At 38.5% G+C, this 15,280-nt stretch overlaps 1 protein-coding gene across 1 annotated transcript in view; it reads left to right on the forward strand.

Annotated features, from left to right (window-relative positions):
• Positions 1-15,280, forward strand: part of USH2A (usherin) — an 815,757-nt gene that overhangs the window by 552,297 nt on the left and 248,180 nt on the right. The window contains exon 44 of the mRNA XM_002760516.6: positions 853-1,016. Coding sequence (XP_002760562.4) covers positions 853-1,016 — 164 coding nt within the window. The remainder of the gene's footprint in view (positions 1-852; positions 1,017-15,280) is intronic.

Below are 15,280 nucleotides of genomic sequence, written 5' to 3' on the forward strand. Positions count from 1 at the left end.
AGTATCTCAGTCTAAGCTATTGTCCAGTCGTAGCCTGTGTCTGTGAATAGCATTTTCTTACACTGGCAGTTTCTGAACCAAACAAAGGAACCGGATGTGGTCTTCTGCCCAAAAGTGGTAAAAAAAAAAAAAAAAGGTGGCTTTATTGTCAATTTAATATATGATTTGAAAAGTCCTCCTTATCTCACATCATCTTGTCAGTTTTTGCCTTCTGCAAAGTAATACTCAGTTTCCACTATATTGACTCAAGTAAATATGTTCACACTATGGCAAAATACAGTTCACTGTAACAAAACTCTCAGTGGGAGAATGTTCTACACTTTGGTCACAGTTACAATGTAATTTAGGGGTTTATCTGTCTGCAATGAGATTATGGGAAAGAAGCATAGGTATAGGAAGAAAATGGTGATGAGGGATTCTGATATTTGAAAATGGATGAGTTTCCAAAAAGAAGAGCATAAAACTCTCCGGGTCAAATTCAGATAGAAAGCTGGCAGGTTGCCTGATTTGTAATTGCATCTTGAATTGAGCTGTAATCCTCACCACTTCTAAGAACAATAAGAATAAGAAAATGATAAACCACATTTGTTTTCAACGGCAATATTTGTTCAGCATTCCTAACAAAATATTTCCCTGACACTTTGGTTAAGGCGGGCAAGTCACAAAATTAATGATATGTGTTGTTTAAGGAGGGAAAATAAAATGATGTATTTTTTAGAAAGGAAAAGGAAACAGTATTTTGTGGAGGGTTGGAAGGAAATCCTGTGTTTTGTGGAAAAAAAAACAAAATATTTATTAGATTTTATGTAAAGTAGAAATTTATATACTTTTTTTAACAACACAACCTTTTAGGTTTACAACCTATGAATATATGCTCTTCGTACACAACAGTGTGGGTTTTACACCAAGCCGAGAAGTGACTGTGACGACGTTAGCTGGTCTTCCTGAGAGAGGAGCCAATCTCACTGTGAGTGTTCTTAACCACACAGCCATCGACGTGAGGTGGACTAAACCAAGTAAGTAAGCTTCTCATACCTGTGTTTCCACCTTGTGTATTTTTAAAAGCATATTCTTTCTTTACTACGACCCTCCCCATGTACACATCATTTTGGTAGTGAAGTGTTACTGGTAAATTTTTACCAATCACAGATTGACAAGCCTGTCATTGAAAACTTTGGAAGAGCCATTTTTGTTAGCACACAAATAAATTAAAAATGGACACATTAAAACTAAAACTCTGGGGTCCCTGTGCCATTCTTGAGAGGCAAACTCTCTCCTACTTTGACATTCTTCTTGGACCCCCTGCTCTCCCCTCTGTCATTCCCTGTGCATGAACAATGTAATTTCTGTCACACCAGGCAATTGTGATAGACATGTTCATGTATTAATTCGATATAGTGTACTATTGTTCACCTTCCTTCAGAGAGCTCTGCCCTAGTATCTTATAACTCATCACTCATTAGCAATAACCATTTAATTGGATTGCAATAATGGAACAGATTCTTCCCAGTGAATCATCTTCAGACTGGCTATGGACAGAGTTCCAGTTGATCCAGTGAAAGGAAGCCTAGACATCACCACTGGGTCCACTTGTTATTAAAACAATGCAGGGTCTGACCCTGGACCTGCTTGGAACACTTTTTTCATAGGCATTTGGAAGAGTTCACAGAGTCATCTAACCTGTTTCTGCAACTTTAGAAACCACAGTAACTGAAAAATCACAGTTACCTGATTAGTAGGGTAGTAGTAACATGTTAATTTGCTGTGATCTGTTAATTTGTGATGATCCATTACAATCAGAAAAGAACAACCCTGAATCCACCATGAGAATATGTATTAAGATCAATCTTTTAGGTATAACTTGGGGTCTGGCAAATAGTTTAATCAAAACATGTTAGAATAATACCAAATATTGAGAAATATCTGATTAGGAAAGGCCCAGTACTGCTCACTGGGGTAATGAATCATCTATTGATGATATAAAAAGATGAAAAGTCACTACTGGTTGGACAATGTAACCATGTGATTTTAATCCAACCTTGAGATTGGTTACAGCTTAAGAAGAGAAATGCTTCATTTAGGATACCTGAGTGATACCAATTGTGCTTACAGCCAGACTGAGTACATCAGTTATAAATTAAATCAGCAGGTTAGGTTGATCTGTGTTTCCACAAAAGAATCCATTTGTATAAATAAAAACGTCATTCTTGGGTTTTTGTAAGGTTCCAGGTTTCTAATGATCTGTGACACTTGTATTGGGATCTCTTAAATCATTTTAATGGAATAATACAAGTTAATTGATGCTTATGGTTACCCTCTGAAACACCTCTGGGAAAAATACAAAGTTTTTATCTGGGGATATGTTTTTATGTATATTTCCATTCATCTCCCTTTTGCTCTCTACTCCACCTCACCAACTGATTCATCTTAAAAGCCTACTCATAAAAGTACGCTCTCCCCACTCATCTGACATTTGAATACTTCTGTTAAGATCCAGCTGGTGAATTTTCACCCATATAGGTCCTTTATGTTATAATTGCATTCCTGAAGTAAGCGTGCTTATAAAAACTGACAAACCTAATAGATCTGAAGCAGCTCACTGAAGTTTCATTAACTTGGTATTCTGAACCTCTGACCTTCGGGATGTAGGTAATGCAATCTGCTGTTATTTCCATTCATACCTTGGAAATTTTTCAGATAACTGTTTGTGAGCACAAAGGTTAACTCTCAGAAGAGGGTCAGTCTTGCAAAAGCATGTTGCATTATCATTTTCTTCTTTTGTGCATGCTGCTATCTTAAGTAAATTAACTAGTCAATCCTCTGTGAAAGGTCACCTATTTTTTTAACAATTTTAATTTTAAATTGTCTTGATTGGGTAGGAAAAACATGGCATACAGTCTAATATGCTCAAAGGCAAAAAAAAACTATAGATTGAAAATACTTTGCAGGGGAAAATAATGTTTTAAATTTATAAATATTTGCTTATTAAAAATTGCCTTCCAAAAAAATAAATTTTTTAAAGCATGGTTTTCTCTATTAGGACCCTCCCCATGTATACACCATTTTGGTAGCAAAATTTTTTCAGTAAATTTTTATCAATTACAGATTGACATAGATAAGTTATTAAAAACTTTTGAAGGGGCACTTTTAAACATTAGCATCACATACATGATATGTGAGATAAAGGCATCCCTGTGTTACTTCAGTTCCTTTTTGAAGGGCAGGTGTTGCAAACTGACAACACAGAGGCCATATTTCCTTCCTTCTCCAGCTTCCATATGCTGCTTTGCCTACAAATCTGAAAAAATAATATTTGCAAACATTTAATAATTATACATAAAGATGCTTTGGGGACTCACTTGACAAATCAAATGATGGGGTCAAACAATACCCACATTTCTGGAAGGAAACTATCAGCTGGAACTGGCTGCCCCTTTAAACAGATCATGCCCTAAAAATCTGACCCAGTCCTCGTCTTCCTGGTCCCAATATACATAGGAGGTGTTTATCCCTGCTTTACATGATAATAAAAAATGTATTGCACTAAATAAAATACACCAATGATAAATTATATTGTAATTTTGAAAAATCACATTTTTTATAGGAAGGAAAACACCTCACTTAAATTATTTATACAATCCTCAGAAAAGCACAATGAGATAGAAACTGGCCCTTAGTAACTTACCAAAAATTATAGATAGTAAGTACCACCTCCCAAACTCAAACTTAGGACTCAGGCATCAAATTTTATATTTCTGACACATTTAGCCCTCATGGTCATTAGCACTATAACAAGAAGGATTTAATAGGATCCTTATCATTTTGACTGCTCAGTCTAATATAAAAGACAAAATAAGAAAACGCCCACAAAAGGGAGTACAGTGGAGAGGTGCTGCCTCCTCTGAAGGCGACTCACTAAACAAGTCAGTGGTGGCCAGAAAAGAGCAATAAAACACTGGAGGGGTGAGAGGGCAATGCTTTGAAAAAGAGGAAATGAAAAATCATCCAAATATTGTCCACTTTACTGTTCATCAAGAGCTCGCCCAACCTCCAGATGTTCATAACGTGTATCATATAATCCTGCTGCTCTTGCTCTCTCCCTCCTCTTTTTTCCATCTTCCTTCTTTCTCTATTTTTTTATTTTTTATTTTTTTGTAGAGACAGGTTCTCCCTATGTTGCTTAGACTAGTCTTGAAATAATGGGCTCAAGTGATCATCCCTCCTTGGCCTCCCAAAATGCTGGGATTACAGCCATGCATGACCATTGTCTATTTCTCTTCCTCTACCTTCCTCTCTCTTCCTTTTTTCCTTCCTTCCTTACAGATATGTTTACTTATTACTTTCTGTGTTCTGAGCACTGGAGTACAAAGATTAATGACTTGACTCCTGCACTATAATATCTCAGTGATCTCTCTGGAAAATTCTTAAAGTATGATGGTATCACCATTAACAGAGCAAGTTTAAAAGCACAGAAAAACCATTTATCTCATCCTGATCTCTTAATCAGAAACTACCAGGTTTGATAGCTAGAAGAATGTCTGACTTTGCCTGAATTGATCTGATTATGATGGTAATATCTGGAAATAATTCCAAATCTCATCTCTTCTAAAAAGCACCTACCATTGTTGCTTCACTTTGTTTCTCTGTTCTCTTTTCCATCTCTCTTAATTATCAAATAGAAGAGACCACATCTGCCTTTTCCATTGTCTTCCTTCTCAGTCCTTGTGCACCTGTTGTAATCTGTCTCTCTTTTCTTGTACTCTATGTGGTTTTCTTAAAGTCATTAATTATCACCTAATGACCCATTTCAAAACTCTCTTCTCAAAACCATCCTACTGTGTTCCTCCATTATCCAGCATTGTGTATGATTCCTTACTGACTATAATTCTCCCCCAAGAATCATTACTCTCCTCTTCTCACCAACTACATCTCATCCCCAAAATAAAGATGTTTCTCAAAGATCTTTCCTGAGTCTTCCTGTCATAGTCCTATTCTCCTGTTGGTGATTCCATCTATACTCAAGGTTTCAAATTCTTCTAATCAAAAAAATGACAATGGCCAACAATGTATGCAGCCATATGAATACATAATTTTAAAAATAGGCTTTAGGATCGAGGATACTTAAATTTGAATCTCAGTACCAATATGTTTTGGCACTATGACCTTAAACATAACCTGAGTTCTAGTTTTCTAATCTGAAATATGAAGATAATAAGAATAACTGCCCTAAAATGAAATAATATATGTTTAACAATAAGTAATCATTTAGTATTTGTATAAAGTATTATTCTATTTCTAAAATGTGCATGGTCCTTTCAATAACATTTTATAAAACATATTTAAAAGGGAAGCTATGTCTAGGAAAAGGTTGGAAGTTGATTTTGCAAAGCTATTCAGGTAAAAGCATTTCTACAGTGAGTTGAAGATGTATAAAGAACATATATTATTTTATAATTAACTGACTTGGCTAAAATTAGAAATTTTTTAAATCTAGTTAAAATGGTGACAACTACTAACTATTGCATGGCATCCATTGTCTCCTTTTTCTTTTAGTGATACCTTTCTCCTGTATCTAGCGACTGCCATTTACTAACCTCTCTTGCAATTAGTCATGACCAGGTGAAATACCAGTAGAATGTGTTTGTGTCAATAGAAAGTTAAAGACAATGTGCATTTTTGGGGGTGTTAGCCAAAAAGCATTGCATGTCTGCCTACTTCTTATCTTTTAGTCCTTTCCCTGGACTGAAGTGTGGACATGATCACGTTCTCAGTTTTAGCTATGTGGTTATGTACAACACCCAGAGAGATCTAAAATCCACATAAGAGAAAGAACCTGGGTTCTTTTTTTTTTTTTTTAATTTTTTATTGGATTTTAGGTTTTGGGGTACATGAGCAGAGCATGCAAGACAGTTGCGTAGGAACACACATGGCAGTGTGCTTTTCTTTCCTTCTCCCCTTCACCCACATTTGGCATTTCTCCCCAGGCTATCCCTCCCCACCTCCCCCTCCCACTGGCCCTCCCCTTTTCCCCCCAATAGACCCCAGTGTTTAGTACTCCCCTTTCTGTGTCCATGTGTTCTCATTTTTCATCACCCGCCTATGAGTGAGAATATGCGGTGTTTCATTTTCTGTTCTTGTGTCAGTTTGCTGAGGGTGACGTTCTCCAGATTCATCCATGTCCCTACAAACGACATAAACTCATCATTTCTGATTGCTGCATAATATTCCATGGTGTATATGTGCCACATTTTCCCAATCCAGTATATTATCAATGTTCTTAAGTGACCACATGGAGCACAGTCTGTTTTGATCACTTTGAAGCTAATTGAGATACAAATTACCATGGATTTTATTTAAGCTATTGTATTTTGGGGATTTTAGGTTTTACCAGCTTAGCTAACTAACTCATTCCCTGTTTGCCCATATCAATTTACTTTAAAAGCAGAAATTAGCTATCCTGATTTGTAAGTAAATTAAAATGATGAATAATTAATACATCTATTATACTATCTCCTTTAAATACAGTTTTCTCTGGCAGGCCCCTAATAGAAGCTGGAACACTATGAGAGACTAAAGTAGCTCTGGAATTTCCAAAGTGCAGGTGCATAAACTAGATAGAAGACAGGAGATATGGAGCTCAGAAAGCTAAGGAGGCTGACTTGAAGGATTAACACCCAAGAAGATAATCCTCCCACTTCATGCCAGCAGTACTGCCCTCAGGCAGAATAAAGAATTTTCTCAAGAAGTAGTTTTGATAAGCTCACATTTTCCAAGAACTACTTAGTTGATGACACAGAGCTCTGCACCATAGAGCCTGGAAAATTGGACTCTAATTTGGAGAATCTGTGGGCAAGATCAACACTTCTATAATAAAATCAGCTTAATAACATCCATCCAAGTTTCTATATTTGAGCAAAAGTACCTCCCAAAATGAGTCTGCTCATGTGAGATGCCTGAAGAATTTAGTCCTAGACAAATAAACTAAGAGATCTAATGAATGGAATGATTTGCTATAATTGATCTCAATGAGTACAACAAACTTTTTTTGTAAAGTGTCAAATATACATAGCGTTAGACTTTGCAGCCCATGCAGTCTCTGTATTGACTCAAATTTGTCACTGTAGCACATAAACAGCAATAAGATGATTCTGACTTTTAAATAAGCATAGCCATATTCCAATCAAACTTTATTTTGGACATTGAGATTTGATTTTCATATATAAGGTTGGCACAAAAGTAATTGTGGTTTTCGCCATGGAAGTCATGCTGAAAACAGCAACTACTTTGCACCAACCTAATAATTTTCACATAACATGGGATCCTTTTTTTCTTCTTTTGATTTTTTACCCAACCAAATAAAATGTACAAACCATTCTTAGCTTGCAGGGGGTGGGCCACACTTGGCCAACAGGCCAGATTTAGTTCATGGACTATAGTTTGCTGGCCCCCTATATAGATGTTAAAAATCTAGAAGACATAATTGGCATTGATAATTGTCTTAGTGTGTGTATGTTGCTATAACAGAATACCTGAGGCTGGGAAGTTTATAAGGAAAAGAGGTTTACTTAGCTCATGATTCTGCAGACTGTACGAGAGGCATGGCTGTAGTGTTTACTTGGTTTCCGGTAAGGGCTCTTGTGATGCATCAAAACGTAACAGAGAAGGTCAAAAGGTAAGGGGGCATGTACAAAGATGCAAAATCCAAGGGGTGCCCTGGCTTTATAACAACCCACTCTTGAGGGAACTGATTCATTTTTCAAAAACTAACCCAGTCTTGCCAGAGCGAGATGCCAAGCCATTCATGAGAATCTGGCCCCATGAACCAAACACCTCCAACTAGGCCTCATCTTCCAAAACTAGCACACAGGGGGTCACATTTCAACATGACGTTTGCTGGTGATATAAACCCTTGATCCACCTTTTGGTGGGACCATAGCAATAATTTAAGGTCATGTAAGAAGCATAATCTAATTGTTGTTGCAGGATAACTTTCAACTAACTCATCTGTTATGGATTAAAGCCCTAATTCTCAGTGTAGCTGTATTTGGAGATGAGGCCTCTAAAGAAATACAGTCATCTCTTAACACATGCAGGGAACTGGTTCCAGTACTGACCCCCGAGTATACCAAAGCTGTGCATACTCAAGTCCAAAAGTCAGCCCTGCAGAATCCATGTGTATAGGAAGTTGGCCCTCTACACAGGTTTTGCATGAGAGAATACCATATTTTCAATTCTTGTTTGGTTGAAAAAAGTCCCCTTGTAAGTGGGCTCATGCATTTCACACCTGTGTTGTGTTTTTCATGGGTCATCTGTAATTAAGGTTAAATGAGATTATAAGAGTAGGACCCTGATTCCCTAAGTCAGTACACAGGATTGCTTGCATGCTCTCTCTCCTCTCTCTCTCTCTTCTTTCTCTCTCTGTCTCTCTCTGTCTCTCTCTCTCTCTCTCTTCCTGTCTCTCCCCAAACTCTTTTATCCCTCCCTCTGATCACAGAGAAAAGGCCATGAGAAAACTCAGCAGCTAGAAAATAACTCTCCAAATGCAAGGGAAACCAAATTTGCTGGCACCTTGATCATGAACTTCTGTCCTCCAGCTTGTGAGAAATAAGTTTCTGTTGTTCAAGCCACCCAGCCTGTAATATTTTGTTAAGGCAGATTGAGCAGACTAACACATATCTAACACCTGTTAAAATTATTTGGAAATTCATTATAAAGGAGACTAGCTTGTTCTATATTTGAGAATTTGCTCTGGCTGAGATCAAATGTCTGACCAAGGATTGGAGACTGCAACTAAAAATAGCATTTAATAGCAAAGCTCATATCCAAAGGTTAGCACCTTTTTCAGCTCTCTGAGATTGTAATAGTCTGTTCTCACATTGCTGTGAGGAAATACGCGAGACTGGGTAATGTATAAAGGAAAAAGATTTAATGGACTCACAGTTCTGCATGGCTGGGAAGGCCTCAGGAAACTTAGGATCGTGGCAGAAATAGAAGAGGCACCAGGCAAAGTATGTGAGAGAGAGAATACATGCTGAAGAGGAACTGTCAAATACTTATAAAACCATCAGATTTGCCAGACCACTCACTATCACGAGAACAGTGTGGGGAAAACCACCCCAATGATCCAATCACCTTCCACCAGGTCCTGCCCTTGACACCTGGGGATTATGAGGATTACCATTCAAGATCAGATTTGGGTAGGGACACGGGGCCTAACCACATCAGAGATTAACCTGATAGGGCAGCGCCTACTCCGATATATTTATGTGGTTCACAAAATATGTGTTATACCCAACAGGATTAGAATATCTAAGAAAATACATCTCAAGACACACATATTTAACAAAATCTCACAGGAAGTTCCCATTCCTTTCTATTGGATCAAATACAAGCGAATACTCATGCCTTATCTCCATATTATATAACTCTAGCTCAAACATTCACGTATCAATTTTTAAGTTCACCTAGTGGCCACAGAAACACTTGAGAAATAACAAAATCCTAAGCTTCACCAACCATCTGAGTGGACCCCCACTTGGCCAAGACTGAGTTCTTGACTACAATGGGATGGGAAGTCAGACACCCCTCCCTGGCCAAATGCCATTAGGCCTACTTCCCTAAGCACTAAACAGAAACCAGCCCTTTCAAAAGACTCCACCACTCACTTAATCAACCAATCACTTACTGCTGCCCCACTTCTATGAGCTGATAAGAGATCTCTGGCCAAAGAGTGGTTGTGGCCAGTCTATGGAGAATGTGCAGTCAGGGTTTCCATGTCCTCTTCTTCACTGCTTGATGTCAGAGGGCTGAAAACTCCACCCTCAGCTCATACTAATTCTGCCATTTTTGTAGCTAGGACCCACCAGAGGACATGAAACTCAGTTGCATATGTGCATGTTCCTCCTTTCATAAATACTCATGACTCCTCCTGTGGTTTATTGAATATGTATGTTCAGTCGCCCCACTCAGCAGAAATTCCTGTTCCCTTTGCTCTTCCCTTGAAGTGTCTGTTTCTGGCTTCTGGCTCAAGGCTACCATATGCTTTCCAGACTGTCAGAATGGCTATCCTGCAAGTTGCAATCCTTTGTGAGAAATAAAGCTCTCCTTTTCAAATTTATGAACCTCTTCTGTTAATACACTTCAAACTCAAGAAGTCTCAAATGACACAAGTTTCAAAATCTCATCCCATAATTCCATGTTTTCTATCTTATTTAATGGGATTCACCCAGAAACCAAAACCAAAAATCTAACCTATAGCTGTATCTCTCCTTATCTCTTTTTATTTCTATTTGTTTATTTATTTATTTATTTGCACATTAATACGTTTTTTAGTGGTGATTTCAAGATTTTGGTGCATCCATCAACCAAACAGTGTACACTGTACCCAGTGGATAGTCTTTTATCTCTCACCCCCTTTCACCCTTTCCCCCAAGGGCCCAGAGTCCATTATATCATTCTTATGCCTTTGCATCATCATAGCTTAGCTCTGATTTATGAGTGAGAACATATAATATTTAGTTTTTCATTCCTGAGTTACTTCAGTTAGAATAATGGTCTCCAGTTCTATCCATATTGCTGCAAATGCCATTATTTTTGTTCCTTTGTATGGCTGACTAGTTAGTATTCCATAATGTGTATATATATCATGATTCTTTAAGGAATCTTTAAGGAATATATACCAAGATTCTTTAAGGAATCTCCACACTATTTTCCATAGTGGTCATACCAGTTTACATTCCCGCCAACAGTGTACATGTGTTCCTTTGTATCACATCCATGACAACGTCTATTTTTTTTAAATTTTTTTACTTACGGCCATTCTTGCAGGAGTAAGGTGGTATTGCATTGCAGTTTTGATTTGCATTTCCCTGGTCATTAATGATGTTGAGTATTTTTTCATATGTTTGTTGGCCATTTGCCTATCTTCTTTTGAGAATTTTCTATTCATGTCTTTAGCCCACTTTTTGTGGGATTGTTTGTTTTTTTCTTGCTAATTTGTTTGAGTTCCTTGTAGAATCTGGATATTAGTCCTTTGTCAGTAGTATAGATTATGAAGATTGTCTCCTAATCTGTAGGTTGTCTATTTATTCTGCTGGTTATTTCTTTTGCTCTGCAGAAGCTTTTTAGTTTAATTAAGTTCCATCTATTTGTCTTTGTTTTTGTTGCATTCGCTTTTGGGTTCCTTTTTATGATGTCTTTGCCTGAACCAATGTCTAAAGGTTTTTTCCAAAGTTATCTTTTAGAATTTTTATGGTTTCAGGTTTTAGATTTAAGCCTTAATCCATCTTCAGTTGATTTTTGTGTAAGGTGACAGATGAAGATTCAGTTTTATTCTCCTACATGTGGCTTACAAATTATCCCAGCACTATTTGTTGAAGAGGATGTCCTTTATCCACTTTATGGTTTTGCTTGCTTTGTCCAGAATCAGTTGGCTGTAAATATTTGACTTTATTTCTGGGTTCTGTATTCTGTTTCATTAGTTATATGCCTATTTTTATACCAGTACAGTTACTGTTTTTGTGACTATGGCCTTATAGTATATTTTGAAGTCAGGTCATGTGATACTTCCAGATCTGTCCTTTGAGCTTAGTCTTGCTTCGGCAACGTGGGCTCTTTTTTGATTACATATGAATTTTAGGATTTTTTTTTTCTAGTTCTGTGAAGAATGGTGGTAGTATTTTGATGGGAATTGCATTGAATTTTCAGATTGCTTTGGCAGTATGATCCTTTTCACAATATTTATTCTACCTATCCATGTGTATGGGATGTGTTTCTTTTTGTGTGTTTTGTAAGTTTTCCTTGTAGAGGTCTTTTACCTCCTTGGTTAGGTGGATTCCTAAGTATTTTACTTTTCATTTTTGCAGCTATTATAGAAGGGGTTAAGATGTTGATTTGATTCTCAGCTTGGTCACTCTTTGTGTGTAGCAGTGCTACTGATTTGTGTATATTAATTTTGTATCCTGAAACTTTGCTAAATTTGTTTAACCATTTTAGGAGCTTTTTGTATGAGTCTTTTCAGGTACACAATCATGTCATCAGAAAACAGCAACAGTTTGACTTCCTCTTTGCCAATTTGGATGCCCTTTACTTCTTTCTTTTCTGATTGCTTTGGCTAGGACTTACAGTACTATTGATTAAGAAGTTAAAAAGAAATTATTTAGGCAGATAGTGAGGGTAAGAGAGTCCTCAGTAAGATTCTCCTTTTAATGAAAAGTAGCTCCCAAATTGTTTCTTTTCTAACTGAGAGCAGCCTGTTAAATTGAGCTGCAGACATAGATAAGCAAGCTGGAAGCTTGCATGAGTGAATGCCAGAAGCTGCACCAATAGAAAAAAGCTACTTGGAGGCCAGGCATGTTCAACATAGTGGCTCCATCTGCCCTTCTCTTTGTCAAGCACATGTACAGTCAGGAACAGACAACATTGTGCTGGCCAGGTAGAGAACCCATCTGCATATCAAAAGATTAGGATGTGGTGGCCAGGTTATTCGCACACTACGGCAATGGCACCCTTGGTCCAACTCTTAAACTCATCCTCCACTCTTAAACTCACTGTGTGTCTGTCTGCATCCTTGATTTCCCTGGCATGAGATGACAAAGCTTGGATATTTACCCCAGACAATGATGCTGCTTCACTATGTTGAAGAGAAGTGGTGAAAGTAGGCACCCTTGTCTTGTTCCAGTTCTCAGGGGGATGCTTTTGATATGTTGTGGGAGGGACCAGGTGTGAAATAATTGAATCATGGGGCAGGCCTTTCCTATGCTATTCTCCATTCCTATGATAGTGAATAAGTCTAACACGGAGAGTTTCCCTGCACGAGCTCTCTCTTCTTGTCTGCTGCCTTATGAGATGTGCCTTTCCCCTTCCACCACGATTGTGAGGCCTCCCCAGCCATGTGGAACTGTGAGTCCATTAAATCTTTCTTTTGTAAATTGCCCAACCTCCAGTATGTCTTTATCAGCAGTGTGAGAACAGACTAATACAGTAAATTGGTACCAGTAGAGTGGGTGCTACAAAAAAACATACTCAAAAATGTGCAAGCAACTTTGGAATTGGGTAACAGGCAGAGTTTGGAATGGTCTGGAGGGCTCGTGAGAAGACAGAAAAGTGTGGGGAAGTTTGGAACTCTCTAAAGACTTGTTGAATGGCTTTGACCAAAATGTTAATATGATGTGGACAATGAAATCTAGTCTGAGGAGGTCTCAGATGGAGATGAGGAACTTGGGAACTGGAACAAAGGTGACTCTTGCTGTTTTAACAAAGAGACTGGCATCATTTTTCCCCTGCCCTAGAGATTTGCAGAACTTTGAACTTAAGAGAGATGATTTAGGGTATGTGGCAGAAAAAATTTCTAAGCAGCAAAGCATTCAAGACGTGACTTGGGTGCTGTTAAAGGCATTCAGTTTTATAAAGGAAGTAGAGCATAAAAGTTCAGAAAATTTGCAGCTTGACAATGTGATAGCAAAGAAAACCCCATTTTCTGAAAAGAAACTCAAGCCACCTGCAGAAATTTACAGAAGAAATGAGGAGCCAAACATTAATACACATTAATACCCAAGACAATGGGGAAAATGTCTCTAGGGCACATCAGAAGTCTTTATGACACTGTGACCATCACGAGTCCACAGGCCTAGGAGGAAAAAGTGGTATTGTGGGCCAGGCCCAGGGTCCTCGTGCTGTATGGAGCCTAGGGACTTGATGTTCTGTGTGCCAAGGGGCCAATGTAGAGCTTCAACCATGGCTTCCAAGGGTGCAAGCCTAAAGACTTGGCAGCTTCCATGTAGTGTTAAGCCTACCATTGCACAGAAGTCAAGAATTTAGGTTTGGGAACCTCCACCTAGATTTCAGAGGTTGTATGGAAAAACATGGCTATCCAGACAGAAGTTTGTTACAGGGGCGGGCACTCATGGAAAACCTTTGCTAGGGCAGTGTGAAATGGAAAAGTGGGGTGGGTGTTCCCACACAGAGTCCCCACTGGAGCACTGCCTAGTGGTGCTGTGAGAAGAGCCTCAGAATAGTAGATCTACCAGCAGCTTGCATTGTGCACATGGAAAAGCAAAGACATTCAATGCCAGCCTGTGAAGGCAGCCTAGAGGGAGGCTATACCCTGCAAAGCCACAGGGGCAGAGCTGCCCAAGAACATGGGAACCCACCTCTTGCATCAGCATGTCCAGGATGTGAGACGAGTCAAAAGAGATTATTTTGGAGCTTTAAGATTTGACTGCCCAATTAGCCAGATGTGGTGGCATGAGCATCTGTAGTACCAGCTCCTCGGGAGGTTGAGGCAGGAGAATCACTTGAACTCAGGAGGCAGAGGGTATAGTGAGCCAAGATCATGCCACTGCACTCCAGCCTGGGCAACAAAGCAAGAAAAAAAAATGCCCTGCTTGATTTTGGACTTGCATAGAGCCTGTAGCCTTTTTGTTTAAGCCAGTTTCTCCCATTTGGAATAGGTGTATTTACCCAATGCTGTACCTTCATTGTTTCTAGGAAATTACCAACTTGCTTTTGATTTTACAGGCTCATAGGCATAAGGGACTTGCCTTGTCTCAGATGAGATTTTTGGACTGTAGACTATTTAGTTAATGCTTAAATGAGTTAAGACTTTGGGGAACTGTTGGGAAGGCATGATTGGCTTTGAAATGTAAAGACATGAGATTTGGAAGGGACCAGGGTGGAATTATATGGTTTGGCTATGTCCCCACCTAAATCTCATCTTCAGTTGTAGCTCCCAGAATTCCCATGTGTTGTGGAAGGGACCCAGTGGGAGATAATTGAATTATGGAGTCAGGTCTTTCCCATGCTATTCTCATAATAGTGAATAAATCTGATGAGATCTGATGGTTTTATAAAGGAGATATTCCCTGTACAAGCTCTCTTCTCTTGTCTGCCACCATATGAGATGTGCCTTTTACCTCTGCCATGATTATGAGGCCTCCCCAGCCATGTGGAACTGTGAGTTCATTAGATCTCTTTCTTTTGTAAATTGCCCAATCTTGGGTATGTCTTTATCAACAGCATGAGAACAGACTAATACAGCTTTCAACTTTTCCCCATTCAGTATAATGTTAGCTGTGGGTTTGTCATAGATGTCTTTTATTACATTAAAGTATGTCTCTTCTATGCCAATTTTGCTGAGGGTTTTAATTATAAAGGGATGCTGGATTTTGTCAAAGACTTTCTCTGCACCAATTGAGATGATCATGTGATTTTTGTTTTTAATTCTGTTTATGTGGTGTATCACATTTATTGACTTGCATATGTTAAACCACCTCTGCATCCC

Source organism: Callithrix jacchus, chromosome 19 (genome assembly GCF_049354715.1).
Source record: "Callithrix jacchus isolate 240 chromosome 19, calJac240_pri, whole genome shotgun sequence".
Lineage (NCBI taxonomy): Eukaryota > Metazoa > Chordata > Mammalia > Primates > Cebidae > Callithrix > Callithrix jacchus.